Source organism: Artemia sp. Qi Xiang Cuo, chromosome 13 (assembly GCF_049724085.1).
Source record: "Artemia sp. Qi Xiang Cuo chromosome 13, ASM4972408v1, whole genome shotgun sequence".
In the NCBI taxonomy this organism is placed as follows: domain Eukaryota; kingdom Metazoa; phylum Arthropoda; class Branchiopoda; order Anostraca; family Artemiidae; genus Artemia; species Artemia sp. Qi Xiang Cuo.
The window spans coordinates 30,330,761-30,348,397 of record NC_142806.1 but is presented as its reverse complement, the minus strand read 5'-3'; the positions used below and the strand labels follow the sequence as shown (position 1 = coordinate 30,348,397).

General features: G+C 34.1%; 1 protein-coding gene across 1 annotated transcript in view; it reads left to right on the top strand.

Annotated features, from left to right (window-relative positions):
- The window catches only part of LOC148945175 (putative Golgi SNAP receptor complex member 2), a 42,352-nt gene that overhangs the window by 13,402 nt on the left and 11,313 nt on the right, over positions 1 to 17,637 (top strand). The window contains exons 2-4 of the mRNA XM_089099333.1: positions 467 to 661; positions 3,776 to 3,907; positions 4,326 to 4,410. Of these exons, the coding sequence (XP_088955459.1) occupies positions 467 to 661; positions 3,776 to 3,907; positions 4,326 to 4,410 (412 nt within the window). The remainder of the gene's footprint in view (positions 1 to 466; positions 662 to 3,775; positions 3,908 to 4,325; positions 4,411 to 17,637) is intronic.

Genomic DNA, 17,637 nt, shown 5'->3' with positions numbered 1-17,637 from the left:
TGTAAATGAGTAAACAAAATAAGATGCTTTAATTTGCATGTTTTTGTCTGAACAATTTGGGAGCCCCACTGAATGTAATGCTCTTGTTTATTTTTTATGATAATATTGCTGTAAATAAATAGCTTTCTTCCCTGGGGAACTAATTCTGGGAGGGTCCTAAACAAATACACTCAAACAACATGAGTATTATAGGTGATACAGCAGTAGGTTTGTATATATTGAAATCAAACTGCTTTACTTAATTTTCAGCAAGAATCTGAATAAGAGGCTAAAAACTTATAGTTTTGGAAATGTGTTGATTCAGTATAGAAAAACCCCATAAAAAAGGGAAAAAAAACACTTCTTCAAAATACAACCTTTTCAGTAAGGGGAGAAATAATAGCCCAAGAGGACATTTTTGTTTTCTTTTATTTACTTTTGTTCCTTTTGAAAAAAAATATTTCTACTAATTTGAACCTTCTTTCAGTTTGAGGCTCTCTATATGGAGCTCAGAGGATTAGTAACCCTATCAGACCTGCCAGCCACTCATGTAACTTCACAGAAAATGTCTGAATTGAGAAGATTATATGACCGAATGGATATTGCGGCTTCTAATATGCCTAATCGTTTTGCTGCCAAAGAAAAGACGCGAAAATACTGGACAGATCTGATGAGCTTGGATGTGAGTATTTATAATTATGTTAATGAAAATGGTATAATTACTATTAGTATATCATGAACATCATAGGTTCAAAGATATTGATCCTCTAAAAACCTCATGTACTGAATGTTTATTTTTATTTTGAAAGTTGTTTTGCCCTTCTGATCAATTTAAGAAAAATGCGAATAGGGTGAACTTGACTAAGCTTGCCACCCTTACTGACTTTTCTTACTTTAGTGTTCTCATTTTGGTCCCTTAGAGACTCAACCATATATTACTGTGTACAGTTTTATTTACGGTAGATTTTGGTAGCTGTGCATTGTATACTATGTACTTTGTATATATACTTTTTACTTTGTATACTATGTACTGTATATCTATTAATGTATATAATAAACATACTGTATGCTATACTATTTTGTAAAAACTTAATTATCATCAGTATCGTCATCACAAAAAATTTAAATACTTTTTTAGTAATCAAATGTGTGGTTTGTTTCTTTTTCATGTAAAGCTATGTTTCTGGGAAACATTTGAAAGAAGGAAACTTAAAAAAAAAAAAAAAAATTAACGACTACCATTTGTAATATCATTGGTAATAGTGACAAAATCATAAGCAGACTAAAAAGGCCAATAAAAATCACATCAACCGCAAGTTCTTAAATTTTGAAATTAAAACAAACAAAATGAAGCACATGATTTACTCAGAGCATCAAAACAAATTGAATAAGAAATGGTCATTAAATTTAAAAATTAATGTTTGAAAAAGCCCATATTTTTATTTCCTTCTCTTAAAATTGAGCATCATACAATGTGAGTAAATAAAATTACAGAAACACTAAAAAAAACGATTTACACAAAAGAGAGATAGAAAAAAACACAATTAGCCTTGAAAAATAACTGAGTAGAGTGGATCAAACAAAAAAAAAAACGAATAATAAATAAAATCTCATGAATATTTTAAATTCTGGGAAAAAAGCTCAAAATTATGGATTGAGAGAGTAAAATTTTGATGACTTGTAATACTGCTTAAGGAAATCTAAAAGAATTGCCTACATAAGCGTCCATAACGCTATCTGATCTCTGAAGGTCAGATGCTTAAAACTTTTTCAGAAGTGTATGCTAGAACAAACAAAGCAAACAGTAGTAAGTTTGTTTCTGTGTATAGTTGTAGCAACATATTTCACTTTCCAAAGCTCAGTCTGGCTGCTTCAATTTAGAACATGTTATGTTAGCCACGTAAAAATTTTAGGAAAGCACATAAATATAAACTTTTTTTTTTTTTTTTTTTTTTCAATAATGACCAAAACAGTTTTGACATTAAATATTTTGTTTTCCAGCCATTTCCAAATATTAGGAAAAGACAAATCACGTATTCAAGAGAATAGGAGTGTTTTGTTTTTTTACTTCTCTATAATCAAATGAGATGCTCTGATTTGAATGACCAATGATGATCTCATTTGATCTAAATGATTGACGATATGACCAATCGGTTTGGTGTGCTTGCTTTCAGTGTGTGGGATATAAAAGTTGAATTCACAGAAAATCTCACATGACACCTTTTAATTACCAAAACAAAGTTTGTTCTACCAATTAAATAGCCTAATGCGTGTACAAAGCCAAATTTTATGGAAAGGGAGGGCAATGCTGCCAATTTCAAAAATACTTGCCCCCTAATAAATCTAGAAAATTACCTTCTTCGGGTATTTTAATTGAAAAATACCTTTTTTGGTATTTTTATTGAAAAATACCCTTTTTTGGTATTTTTATTGAAAAATACCTTTGTTGATATTTTCATATGAAAAAATGGACAAACAACAAAACTGCCCCCCGACTTAGTTTACATTTTGAAAAATAAATTTTACCCCCTCCCCTCTGTAATTTTGTGGATTAACGCCCCTGTGAGGGGCTTGTCTGAAGGAAATCTTTCTGAAGCTGTTTCCTGGAGGAAAGATTTTTCGCTATCTGGAGTTTGTCTGTCGCAAATTACCCCAAAATAGTTGCAGAATAAATTAAATTGCAAGGAAATAATAGCAGTGCAAATTATAATCTTTTGTTAGCTTCATTGAAGCTTTATAAAAGCATTTGTCAGTCAAGTAATTATTGTTTTAGCGTATAAAAAGTTGTTTCAGCCTTTAAAAAAGTTATTTCAACATTTAGAAACACTGAAAATACCCTCAATTTCATTTTATAATTACATAACCTAATACATCTAATGTATATCAAGCACAAATTTTCCTTAGCCGCGTTTTCAGGCTCAGCGTGTTCGAACACGGGTTGTTCTTGTCTAGTTTCAAGTTTTTCGTCTAGTTTCATTTGAGCTCGAAGTTTCAACCCGTGTTTTCCTCGAGAATCCGCATTGTGAAAACGCTTCATGCATTAGACGAGAACAACCCGTGTTCGAACCCGCTGAGCTGTGAACAAGCCGTCTTCGACAACGGGTTGTTCTCGTCTAGTGCATCAAGCGTTTTTATAAAGCGGGTTCTCGAGGAAAACACGGGGTTGAAACTTCGAACCCGCTGAAATTAGAAGAAAAACTTGAAACTAGACGAGAACAACCCGTGTTTGAACCCGTTGAGCCTGAAAACGCGGCTCTTGATATTCAACATAGTAGATGAGCGTTTGATATAGCGGGAAAATGAAGGATTTGAATATTTAATCACACATTACTGATGACGGGATTGCAAGATGGCAGTACATCTTTTAATTTTTATGGTATGCATGAAATTTTTACAAGTCTGTTTTATTATTATTATTATTATTGGAAATTTATAAAAGTTTTGAACATTCCTTCATACAATGCTCCACAGATTACTAGATAGCAGTTCATAATTCGCTATAAAAGAAATAAACGGAGGACAACAGTGTTTATTCTTTCCATCTGTGATTTGGTGAATAAATGTATTCCTTTCACCATACCAATTTTCTGTGCTGCCTTGGACTAATTCTATAGGAACAAAAAAAGGAACTGAAATTCTAATACTTCTAATAATTCTCAAGCTACGAAATCTTCATAAAGAAAAGCACAGATAAAAAATATTGACCCAGAAGAAGAAAAGAATAAATAGTATAATCATTTAATCTAAATACATTGCTTCACTTGAAAATATTGTTTTAGTCATTATTATCTTTTAGGGTGAGATCAAAGAAAGAAGAAGACAACAAGAAAGAGCCAGTCTTTTAGAGGAAAGTTCTTTAGCCCGACGCAAGCCTGAAGAAATTAGGCTCAATGTAGATGCTGAGCTAGAATACCGACAATCAGTTGATGTAAGGGTTTCTAGTATGTATTTATTGACAAATTTTAGGCATGATGTGGGTCTTGGTTGTATCAAGTTGTGTCACGCTTCTCCTCTACTTTTTTATGATAAACATTATCGGGTTTTTATCAGTATTGATGAATTCCGTGCTATTAGGTGTACACATGTTCAATCCTCATTTTAGAAGAAATGACTCACAAGTACCGTGTATGCTAATTCTATTTCATGTTAATTACTATATTCAGAGATAATTTCTAACTGTCTTAAAATATGTTTTTGCAAATAGATTCAAAAACTCATTCCACCTTTCGGTCAAAAAAGGAAAATGTGCTCTAAATCGTTTTGTTTTGGGCTTTCCGTTATTAAATCCATAATTATCGTTCTTGATAAGCAGAACTAAAGGAATTACACGTCTGTTATTTTTTCAGAGGACTAAGTCGAGTCTCGACAGCATGATCGAAGCTTCACAGGCCATGGTTTCAACCTTGAAAACCCAGCGAGTTACTATAAAAGGTATTACGTTTATTTTATTACCGCTTTGCCAAGATATTACTTTTACTCTGATGCTTGCCAAGATATTAGTATTAAATAGTGGAATAGTATAGGATCTAAAAGGAGTTGAATTTTGCTTCAGCAGCTAAATTCCGCGCACCCTGACATAAAAAAATTTCACCTTGTTCGAATATCCTGGTGAAAACATCTTTCAAAATAACTTTATTCAAAGGCTTTCAAATAGATTAATGCTTTATTCGAAATAATTACCAGCTTCCTGTATATGCATTGATAAATACTTACTGCTGGTACTCAGTTCTAGATACGTATTTTAGATAAGAATTTTATTTCTCAAATTGACTATCACAAGCCCAGATATGTTTTTATAGGATTAAAAAAAAAAAAAAAAGAACCAATACAAGAAAAGGCCAATAAACTGGGAATAAAGAAGAATCAATTTGACATCATAAACTATACAAAATTTAAAACAGAGAATATAAAATATGCCTTAGAATACATTGTAATGACATAGAGTGAATACTCATTTGTTGAATATAAGGTAAAACCGTCATTTGATAAATTTGGTAAAATATATAACAAAAAATTATTTTTATATACCGTACATATATATATATATATATATATATATATATATATATATATATATATATATATATATATATATATATATATATATATATATATATATATATATATATATATATATATATATATATATATATATATATATATATATATATATATATATATATATATATAAATAAAAAAGGCATTGGCCGAGTTTATTGAGTGGGCAGATTTTAATCTTTTGACAATAAATTATGCCAAAACTAACTACATTTTATTTTGTCGGACATCTAGTATTGATACTAACTCAGAACTAATAGTAAATGGAAATCAAATAAAAAGAGTGAGCATAACTAAGTATTTGGGTTTTATGTTTGATGAAATTTGCCGAGTTAAAAACTTAGTTCCAAAGGGAATTCTTAGATTACTTTGTTTTGCTATTTTTTACCCGTATATTTCCTATGGTTGCTCTAAATGAGCAAGTAATTTTGTGTCATAATATAAAAAAATCAGAAAATTCAAAATAAAGCTGTTAAACTTTTGTCACTTAAAATATTCATTACTCAAAATATTAATGAATTTTACATTAAAAATCAACTTGTTGATATTTCAAAAACTAGAGATTATCAAGTTAGTATTTCACATATGAATATCTTAATAATATACTTCCTTCTTCTTTCGAAAATATTTGTTCTATTAATAGCAATCTCCATAGTCACGATACACGAGGAGCATCGAATCTAGTACATCAATTTAGAAATACGACTAGAGGTTCTTTTGTAATAAGATATTTTGCTCCCTGTGTATGGAGTATACTACCAGTTGCAATACAAAATGCAAGTCATATGGCATCCTTCAAGGCTACTGTGGAAAGATTTTTCCTTGAAAAACAATAGTAATTATGTGTGTGTGTGTTATGTAAATAGGATACATTGGCGCAATCTTGTCAAAATCCTGGGGGGGGGGGTCAAAGTTGGAGCCATTTTTTGCAAATCAAGTGAAAATGACCGTCAAAACTGAAATATGCGCCATATATAATTAAAGAAGCCTGGGGAGAAGAAATATATCTAAAATTTGGGCTCCAAAATGATACATTAAAATAGGTTTTATCAGTAAGGGGGAATTTTATGTCGCTTGGGGGGAGAAGAAAGTATTTAGGGAGTGTTAAGGTACGGAGAGGTCCCTTCACTTGCCTGATGTGCGGGGAGTCTGAATATTTAGAACATTTTATGTGTTACTATGAAGAACTGAAGGTTCTTTGAAGGGAAATTTTTGGGAGGAATGTCATGCGTAGAAGTTGTTTAGAAAATAAAATAGGAATTAGTTGCAAAGTGGATATTAAAAATTTGGGAGATTTTGTGAGTGTGGGGATGAGACATAGGGAGGGTTTTCTATCGTAGTGTTATTTTCAAAAGTGTTTGAACTTATCATGTTTTATGTGTATTTATAATATCCATGGCCTATGGGGCTTTTGTGAGAAATATATCTATATCTATAGTACCATAAAGGTAAAGAAATACTAACGAAAACTGACCCGCTTCTGTGGATAGTTGAATGATGCAGGCTTATCTTAGTTTTGACCAGATTTTTAAAGAAACTAAATTTCAGCTAGGTGGGAGAGGGGGGTCAAACTGAGGTCTGGGCAGGGCATATAGTGCCTGAATGATTTATTTTTTTTTTACAACCAATGCTTTACAAATAACAAATGTGGACTTGGTTTACTTTATTACTGAGTTTTATGGAAATCTAATGAACTGGGATACGTGCTATGACTTGACGTCATTTATTTTCTTGTTTAAATAACCCTTTTTGAAAGCTTTTGGGGCAATTTTTGAAAAAGAGGATGGACGAAGACTAATAACAGTGAACCTAAATAAATTCTAAAGTGATGCTACAGCTAAGTCACTGATCCACTTTCGTTGTGATCCTCTTCGTTGTGTAAACAACTTATTTTTGGATATTAACCTTTTAATAAAGTAAGGGTTCAACCTGTGTGATTATTCTTTGTGCACAGCAGTGGTATCTATAATGGACCCAGAACATTGGGGTATCTGCTCATAAAGAATAAGCAGCGAAACAGGTGCGTGCAGTGTATGAAATGCAGTAAATGGCCTCATTTTAGCTGTGGAGAAACTAAGTACTCAAACGACTTGAAGAAGACCTTCATGTGCGTAATTTGTGCGCACAAAGGTTCTCCAAAAACCTGTTCTCTGAATAAATTGAAGTCAAAAATAACAATCCAAAACAGCTAAATAACAACGAGAAGGACCATGATCAATTTAAAACGAATACTATTTTCCCGAGTGAAAACTTGTTTACAAAATCACCAGCCGCTCCTGGCGTTGCACCCAGACTTATGGCTGCTATAGAAAATATAACTGCGGAAAGAAACAAATTCTCAGGTTTTGATCTGAGTTGTCGGTACTTATGCATTATGCGATACCCACCGCTATAGACTGTACAAGGAAATACTAATGGAAACTCGTCAAACGGGTATTTGCAAGAGATAAGTTGATCGCAAAGCGTGGTTTCTCCTTGAGTCGACAATATTTAAACTGTTGTTTTTTGGGGTTTTGAGGGGGGGAGGTGCCTAGGTTAGGTTCCGTATTTAATATATGCTATGCTTTACCCCCCCCCCCTCTACTTTGCAAATATATATCCCAAATTTGTTTCTAAACTGTTATATATTCATCCTATTTTATTTCATTAGCATTAACCAAACTCGACTTCTTTCGTGGGTACCATATAATGCATAAGTACCGAGTTGTCTCATATGTGACGAAGCGACTAAAGACAGTCCCTCGTTTGATTGTCATCAATACTTACTCCGCATGCATGCGACCTGTGCTGCAATTGATGCAGACATAGTCATTGCTCTGCAGAAGCCCTCGAGGCGATTCTTTCTTTTTACCTGTGAAAAGTGCCTGAACCAGGGTAATAGGAACAGCTCAAAATGTCCCAGTACTGATGTATCTGTTCAATGCAGTAGCTTTGTTGCCAGTCAAGGCACTCAGACTGAACTCAGACTGAGTCTCCTCAGTCCGTTCATACAGATGATGAGGCTCATTCAACGGATCATACCCCTGAGTGACGTGTTTGCAGATTTCACATAAGTGGGGGCTACAAAAAGGCAGAGAATTGCTTGTTTCTCGTTTTTCATGGATTTTTTAAAAGGCAGCTGCCCTGACGAGTGTTGTCTTCTGCCACACAAATTTGTGTGTAAAAAGTTTGTTCATGGCTTTTGTTTCATGAACTGTTGTCCTAATGTGCATCTCACTTTTCGCAGAAGGAAAAAGCTACGTTCCAAGACTGAGTTGCGAAGTCCAAAAAACGGGGAGCAAAAAAATGCACCCCTGTTGATGCAAGGCTGCCAAAGAGAGCTATATCCAGTCCCGCTTATGAGCTTGAATCTCAAGCCGCCTGTCTTAAATCAGTCGATGCACATCCCTCCCCCATCATACCAGCCTCTTCTCTTGAAACTCTGGAGAAACTGCCAAGAACTAATATTAGCCAGCATTCTGACAATCCGTCTGGTCCAAACAGCCAACGAGTTTGGAATTTTAAAGAAATCAAAGATTCGCCTACCTTTTAAACCATGTTTTCCGAGTTTCCCAACTTGGAAGCGATTCAGTGTGCTGGCAAGCAAATTTGAAACCGTAGAGTAAAGCCCTTCATTCATCCCTTTTCATTTCCGAAATTATCAGCGTAAGATGTCCTGTCACTTATGAACAAAATGGAAGAGGTCGAACTATGCTTGAAAAATGAACTTGTTGATATTGCTTGTATCTGTGAACCGTGGTCCGCGACTCAAAAGTATGTTGCATTTGATGGATATGATACCTATTTCAAACCAAGAATGGCATCTGATGACGTTACAGTAACAGATGGTGGTAGTGTTGGTATTATTTGTCGATCATCTATAAAAAACAGAGTTATCAATTTCATCAATATCCCAAATAAACTCGGTTTCGAAGTCTTGTGGCTGTTATGCAGGCCTGAGAGGCCACCTAAGGAATTTGAATCACTGGTGATATGTGTTGTTTGCTATCCGCTCCGTGGTCCCTATCTTAAAGACTTGTGAATTACTTACAGAATTGCACTGACAATGTACGATCCTTGTATCCTAACGCTGGTGTCATGATGACTGGTGACTTTATGGTGACAAAATGACAAGTTTATTCTGTAATGAACTTTTCGGAACATACTGTGAAATTTTCTCACAAAAAGAAAGAAAATCTTTGAAATCTAATGAAAAACCATGGATTATTCAAGATATCGAACCAGGGATCTGATAAAATTGAGGAATGAATTGCATTTGACTGGTCCTGATGAAGATTTCAAAAAATTAAGAAATACAATTGTGTATAAAAAAAAGATGTTCACGTAAGCAGTGTGGTTCTAAAATGATAAGCAAATATATAAATCCAACCTGAGGAAGTTCCTTAATACAGTTCAGAGCATTATCAAACAGTTCGTGGTAACGAACTGTAAGTAAGGAGCGGCTCAATAGTAACCAAAACTCCAAAAAACAAAATTGATGCCAATAGATATGTCAAATAAATCAGATATTTATACTGATTTCAAATATATAAGTTTCATCAAGTTTAGTCTTACCCATTAAAAGTTATGCGCCTGAGAAAATTTGACTTATTTTCGAAACACCCCCTAAAAGTTATATAACTTTAATGAACATCACATCATCGGATTCAGCGTATCAGAGAACCCTACTGTAGAAGTTTCAAGCTCTCCTATCTTCAAAAACATGGAATTTTGTATATTTTGTAAGAAGAAAGATCACAGATGCGTGTTTATTTGTTTGTTTCTTTTTCTGTTGTTTTTTTTCCCAGGGGTGATCGTATCGGTTTAGTAGCTCCAGGATGTTATGTGGGAGTTCTCCCTGGCGGAAACTACAACTTCGAATGCCCTTTTTAAGTGACCAAAAAATCGACAAGCAGTACGGCTCCTATCCGTGCTCATTTTTTTCCAAATATCGTTCAATCAAAATGTTGATATAGCCATTCTGTTCAACACTTTCAGACACTTAATTTATACTTCCTTTAGGATGACATAATTCCCCAGAGTTCCCGGGGGAAGGGCTGCAAGTTATGAGCTTTGCCCATTGTTTACATATTGTGTTGGTTATCGGGAAGTATACAGACATTTTCAGGAAGGATTTTTTTCTGGTGGGGGGGGGCTGGAGGAGGGGGTTACTCGAGAGAATCTTTCCGTGGAGGATGTTTCCTTAGGGTAAGGGATATTTCTATGAAGGGGGCGCCGGATTTCCCAGTATTATTTAAAAAACGATCAGAAATTAAATGAAAAAAAACAAGTTTTTTCAACTGAAAGTAAGAAGCAACATTAGAACTTAAAACGAACAGAAATTATTACGTATATGAGGGGGTTTGCCCCCAAGTCAATACCTTGCTCTTTACGCTACAGTTTTTTTAGTGATTTCAAAAGAGCTATCTATTCTAATTAAACGGTCTTTGTGATTCAGGGGTTTGTGATTTAAACAAAATTTTAACTTTAGCGTAAAGAGCGTGGTATTGACTAAGGGGAGAACCCCCTCATATACGTAATAATATATACGTAATAAAAAAACTATAAAAAAACAAGCGATACGGCTCAATAGTAATCGAAACTTTTAAGAACGGAATTTTGATGTCAATAAATGTATCAAAAGAATGGGCTTATAAAGTTGATTCTAAATATATAAATTTTATTAAATTTATTATTACTCATCAAAGGCCTCTTTTCTCACGAGTCTGAGAAAATTTACCGTATTTTTGAAAGAGGGGGGAAACATCCCCTACAAGTGAAAGAATTTTAATGAAAATCACACCGTCAGATTCAGCGTATCAGAAAACCCTACTACATAGGTTTCAAGCTCATATCTGCAAAAATCTGCAACTTTGTATTTTTGGCCAGAAGAAAGATCACGGATGCATGTTTTTTTTTTTTTTTTTTTTTTTTTTTTTTTTTTTTTTTTAGGGGTAATCGTACCGACCCAGTGGTCCTTGAACATAAAGAGAGAGCTCATTTGAACGGAAATTAAAAGTTATAGTGCCCTTTTCAGTGACACAAAAAGGGTGGAGGGCAACTTGGCCCCCTCCCACGTCCCTTTTATCCCAATTTCGTCTGATCAAAATTTTGAGATAGCCATGCTGTTCAGCATAGTCGAAATACCCAAAAAATATATCTTTGAAGGTAACAAATTCCCCCTAGACCCCTTATGGAAAGGTATTAAAGTTTTAAATTTCCCAATTGTATACGTATAGTATTTGTTATTGGGAACTATGCATGCATTTTTTTTTGGGGGGGGGGGAAATTTTCTGCTGGTTTTATTTCGAAAAGGAATATTTTCCACGGGGAGGTAAGTTTGCAGGGAGGAAACTTTTCACGGGAAATTTTACACTGGGGGAATTTGCCAGAATTCCAATACGAAATTCTTTTTATGTGTCTTGCTTTCATTTTGCCGACTCACTTTTACACGTGGAGATTTTAAAGGTAATTGTGCGGGGTAAATTATCACCAAGATTGAATTATCTAGAGAATATTTCTGTAGGGAGGAGAGATCTTTCTGTGGAGGTGGAGACAGTTTTTATGGCATTATTTAAAAAACGATCAGAAATTAAATGAAAAAACAAATTTCTTCAACTGAAAGTAAGAAACATTATTAAAACTAAAAACAAACAGATATTATTGTGTATATGTGGGGGTTGCCCCCTCGTCAACACCTTACTCTTTACGCTGAAGCTTGAATTTTGTCCCAATTCTTTATGAACGACGCCTGAAACACAAGGGTTGTTTAATTAGAACAATTGCAAGTTTTTTTTTAATATTATAAACTTTTGCATGAAGAACAAGGTGTTGAAGATGGACTTACCCACCTCTCATGCAGGAAAAAATAAAGATTAATGTATTTCAAACAGTTCGTGGTAACGAATTGTTAGTAAGGTGTGACGCGAATCAATAGTAACCAAAACAAAAAAAAACAGAGTTTTGATAACAAAAGATACATCAAGAGAATGGAATTGATTTAAAACATGTAAAGTCCGTGAACCTCGCCTGCACCCCTCCCCCCCCAAAGTAAATAAATGTTGTAGTGTAGCTTCTGCATTAAATGTATTTATATTTTTATTACACACTGAAGAACCAGCGTCTTCATTAGTTTCTTTCAACTCAGTGTGAGACAAGACAAAGAAAAGTGACAAAATAGATAGGAAATATTTAATGTGGGCTATATATTTGCACATTGGGGGGGATAAATTATTTTAACAGTGTAAAGTTAGGAAAAAATTACTACTTCAGAATATGCATAATAATTGTACCTAACACATTTTGCATGCAGACTTGCTATACCCCCCCCCCCCAACTGTGCAAATATATAGCCCAAATTTGTTTCTGAAGTATTATATTTTCATCATATTATGTGGTATTTCATTAGAATTAGTCACATAAACAGGTTCTACTTAGATGAAGAACTTAACATAAGTGCTATAACAGATAAGTGCCAAGTAATTTATTAAGTAATAAATTTAGTTTTTGACTTTTTTCCATGGCCAAAAATATGAGTAAAATGTATCAGATTTAAGGGTCCATAAAGTGCTTAAAATTGGATTTTTCAGTAGATTAATTATTTTATTTGGAAATAAAATAAATAAGTATTGATTGATATGTTCACCAAATTTGTAGCTCAGTAGGCTTATGGAAAGATCACCACCTTTACCAAAAGTAGTTTTATTTGGTTTCAGATTCAGCAAGATTTCAAATTATATTATTCACTAACTTGACAGTTGCATTACAGTACATTAATAGACCAGATAAAGCCTATGGCTTTACATTACCTTAATGTTTTATTCAGGTAGCAACATTTTACCCTATATTATTAGTATTTTCAAGGGTTTTTGGTAGCCTTGATGTAGCATTCTCCTTCTAAACTATCTACAATAGCAACATTTTACCCTATATTATTAGTATTTTCAAGGGTTTTTGGTAGCCTTGATGGAGCATTCTCCTTCTAAACTATCTACAATAGCAACATTTTACTCTCTATTATTAGTATTTTCAAGGGTTTTTGTTAGACTTGATGGAGCATTCTCCATCTAAACTAGCTACAATAGCAACATTTTACCCTATATTATTAGTATTTTCAAGGGTTTTTGGTAGCCTTGATGGAGCATTCTCCTTCTAAACTATCTACAATAGCAACATTTTACCCTATATTATTAGTATTTTCAAGGGTTTTTGATAGACTTTGTCTGCAATGATTCAATTTAAGGGTACAGAGTTAAAACAAGGATAACACATGGGAAATGGGAGCGACCCGGCTCAATAGTAACCGAAACTCTAAAAACCGGAATTTTGATACCCAATTTTGATACAAAAAAAAACAAGTTTTTTAACTGAAAGTAAGGAGCGACATTAAAACTTAAAAGGAACAAAAATTATTCCGTATATGAAAGGGGCTATCCCCTCCTCAATACCTCGCTCTTTACGCTAAAGTTTTTTATTGTTTTAAAAAATAAAGTTTTTTGACAGATCCAAACTTTAGCGTAAAGAGCGAGGTATTGAGGAGGGGACAGCCCCTTTTATATACGGAATAGTTTTTGTTCGTTTTAAGTTTTAATGTCGCTCCTTACTAAAATAACTAGCTAAAATAACTTGTTTTTTTTTAATTTAATTTCTGAACGTTTTTGAATTAATACAGCTTTGATTTTGGCTCACCGTACATGAATAATTAAAACGAAGTTTGCATATTAATTTTACTTTTTTGGCTAAAATTTTGTTCTGACGTAACTTACGTAACGAACTTCTATATTCGTATGTTTTATTACGTATATTAGGGAGTTTGCCCCCTAGTCGATGCCTTGCTCTTCACGCTAAAGTTCGAATTTTGTTCGAATCACAAACCCCTGAATCACAAAGGCCGGTTAATTAGAATTGATAGCTCTTTTGAAAGTACCAAAAAAAACTTTAGCTAAAAGAGTGAGGTATTGACTAGGGGGCGAACCCCCTCATATACGTAATAATTTCTGTTTGTTATAAGTTTTAATGTTGCTCCTTACTTTCAGTTGAAAAAACTAGTTTTTTTTTTTTTATCGGTAATAAAGTGACCAAAGTTGAAGTGAGAGATGATGATGGTAGACCCCTGCTACCTAGTCAAATTAATGTTTTTTTGCATCAATTTGAAAAATTCGTTCGTTGCTAACAATTTTACCACCTAATGACTCAGTTTCAAATATTCCTATCCTAGAGATTAGTTCACTTACTAAAAAGTTGAAGACACTTGATTCTCGTAAATCTAGTTACCCAAGTGAGATACCGATTAAATTGGTTATTGAGTGTGAGTAGTAATCAATGTTATACTTCTAATACTTTATGTTCCATCCTGTTTTATTTGCGGCCTTTACAGTCCCTGGCACCTTTCCATGGCAGATTACCAGACTAGTTATTTGGCAGTGTATAATGTGGTCAAGCATGTTTTGAGAGTTTGGTCGTAATAATATAATGTCCTCAAACAGGTTTTTTTTCCTGTTTTTGTTGTCAATTGCACAATGAATGTACGTCATGAGTTCACGTGTACATTCTTAAAAAACTGATATGATATAAAGTAGTCAAACATGTTTTGGGGGCATGCACGAAATTATATAACTCAACCGAACTGGTTTTTCGAGGTAACATCCGTTTTTTACAAGCCAATCAGAGAGCGGAGGTTACTCCATATACGATAACTTGATTGATGATTGGGATTTGAATAAAAGGAATAGTTTTCTTTACAATTCATATTAGTAAGAGAATTGAATTCAAAGAGAATAGTTTATTTGAGAGGATATTAGTAGAGAAAAAAATGGGTGGTGCATCTACAGTATTGGAGCTTAATGATGGAGCTGACAACAGCAGCAACGATATACGAGTACCCAATGTGGCTGTGGAAATAACCACTGGTTGTAGACTATGTCTTGAATGGGACACTATGTATGCCAGATGCGTTATATCATTAAGCAAATTTAATCATGAGAAGCAGCTATGTTTTGCTGGAGATGTGAATGTTCTCCATTTAAATATACTTCGGTCAGCATTAGATGTCCTTTCGAAATATATTGATGAGAACAAAATGCATCAGTGATTATTATTATTGTTGTAATTATGTTCAATAAAATTGTTTCTAAATCAATGGTATTTTTTTTATTTCTACAGTAGACTAGCATATATTTTTTAGAGCAAAATAAATTCTGGTTTGTCTAAAGTTGGTTGTCAGAGAGTTAGGACTCTAAAAAATGGAGAGATCCGAGAAAGAGCGAATCATGAGGAACCTAATTCTTATGGGCAAACGTTTGATTCTAGATGACGATTTTCTAGAGCTGTCTATTCAAAGGAAGATATTTTCTCGGGGAATGCTTGTCGATATAATGAAAACTGATTCTCCATCATTAGACTATTGTATGAAGCTTCTACGTCATGGTTCAAACGCATTTACACAATTTATTGATATATTGATTACAACACATCAAAATTATATTGTGTAAATGCTTTTAAAATTTAGTCTAGAAATTTAGGACTTTTTTTCGTAAGAAAGCCGACGCTCGAGAATAATTTACTCTTCTCTCTCTCTCTCTCTATCCCAGACAATTTTTTGATGCTGGTATCTCAGTTTCATTGCGGTAGTGAGAACGACAACTCATGAAAAAATGTTCCATACATACCCATTATGTATGTACTCACTGGGTAGCTGGTCGTCATGTGAGAATTGTACAATGATTGATGAGTATGATGAAAAGTGTAGATTATACAACCCGTGTAAATTGCATAGAGGATATGACGTACAAATTAAAGGTTTAATTCCTGCCATGAAGAGATGTGTGACTCTCATACTAGAGAACACCTATGCTCCAATTGTCACTATGATAAATGTAATCAGTGGGAGAGTACATATCCCGGTATGATTAGAAAGAATCCTAACCGGGATTTTAGTTTAGTGCTACGAGATTTGTATTGTCGAGTTCTAGTTTGTTCTGGGAGGAGGAACCGGGTCAGCAGTTCAAATGTTGGAATAACAAGAGAATATGGTTTCTAAGTCATCATTTTGAATACAATGGGTGTTTTCATTATAAGCCCACTGATTTGTATTTGGTTGTGACGGAATGTGATTCGACACTCGAGGACACTGTTTATGAAATTGCTTCAAATAAGCAAATTGAAACATGTGAATTCTATAGAATGAATGAGAATAGTATCATTGACTATATAAAGAGATATAACAAGAGTGAAGTCACACTCTACTGCAGAAAATGTGACCCTGACATTGCAGTACATCAGGATCAGTACACTGTGAATTCAGATAATCTACCTGCACTAGTTGTTGTCGACAAATACCTAGTAGTGGATGAAATCTAAAGAATAGAAAAGTCGTTTTTTATCATGTATATAAATTTTTTTTATTAATAAACAATTTCACATACATTTTTAGTACATTTTATTCTTAGGGCACTAAAATCAATATTAAATACACTTGTAAGTATATTATCCACTAGAAAGTCGTTCAATCGAAGTAAGTCAACGTAGATGATGAGAAAATGCTTGTAGGTGTAGCCACGGCATTTGAACATGAAAAAGAGTAGTGCATGAAGGCCATATGTCTTAGTGATTAAATCTTTTACTCTTCGTTGATTTTGAATAATGGTTTTTCCCCTGCTTTCGATAAAGTTGCTGAGGTCAAGAGCGTAGAATTTATACGAAAGGCCAAGAGGATAAAAAAATGCAATATTCTTCGCTGTTTGAAAGAGTCCGAGCCAATGACCGGTCTTCAAAGTCGATGGACTGCTATTAAAAATGATAAGGGTATTGTTAACACTTGGAATTTTTTCAATGAAGTCCGAAGGTATGCAATAGGACTTGTACTGGGACCTGTAGGGATCCATACTAAATACGGTGATTATTTGGTTTGTGTTCATGGTGCTAGGTCTAGTAGAACACTGCCGTCGGGTGTGATTTCCTACAAGGTTTCAAATTGACTCAGTGATATAAGCATGATACTCTCAGTCAGAGCATCGGCAAATTTACACTCTAAACGTACATTCCCTGTTCGTACTATGCTCATATCCTGTGTGCCAGACAAATCCAAAACAATAACCCCATGATTTTTTTAAAACATTGAATCTGTTATTCCATTTTCAAATAGTTGAGAGTCATGATCTAGGGAATGCATGGTCAACTCGTACAGAGTTCTATAGGATTTTTTGTCAAATTACAGAGTGTAAAGTGGAATACAATTCACTTTGCACACAAGGCTAGATAGACCGAAAAAACTAAAATCATGGGGGGATTCAGTCCAGGATCCAACGGTACTGCCACTCTTCACAAAGGCCAAAGCCAATTTTGATGGGATTTCTCCATTGATAAATGATGAATCGCTATAGCTACGAGAGCCGGTGGCAATGTGACGTTGACTGGTGATTGTATGGGGGACAAGAAGTTTAATGTTGTTACCATCGGCTCTTAGCTTTTCTACTGCCAATGCAAAAGAGCTCATAACCCGTTGTTTTCGGACGTGGAGAATTGCCGATGTGATAATGACACTTGAATCGGGTGCTGCAGGAAGTGTTTTTCTCAAAATTAAATTCGATGGGGCCATCTGTTACTTTATGTCAATCTTGATAT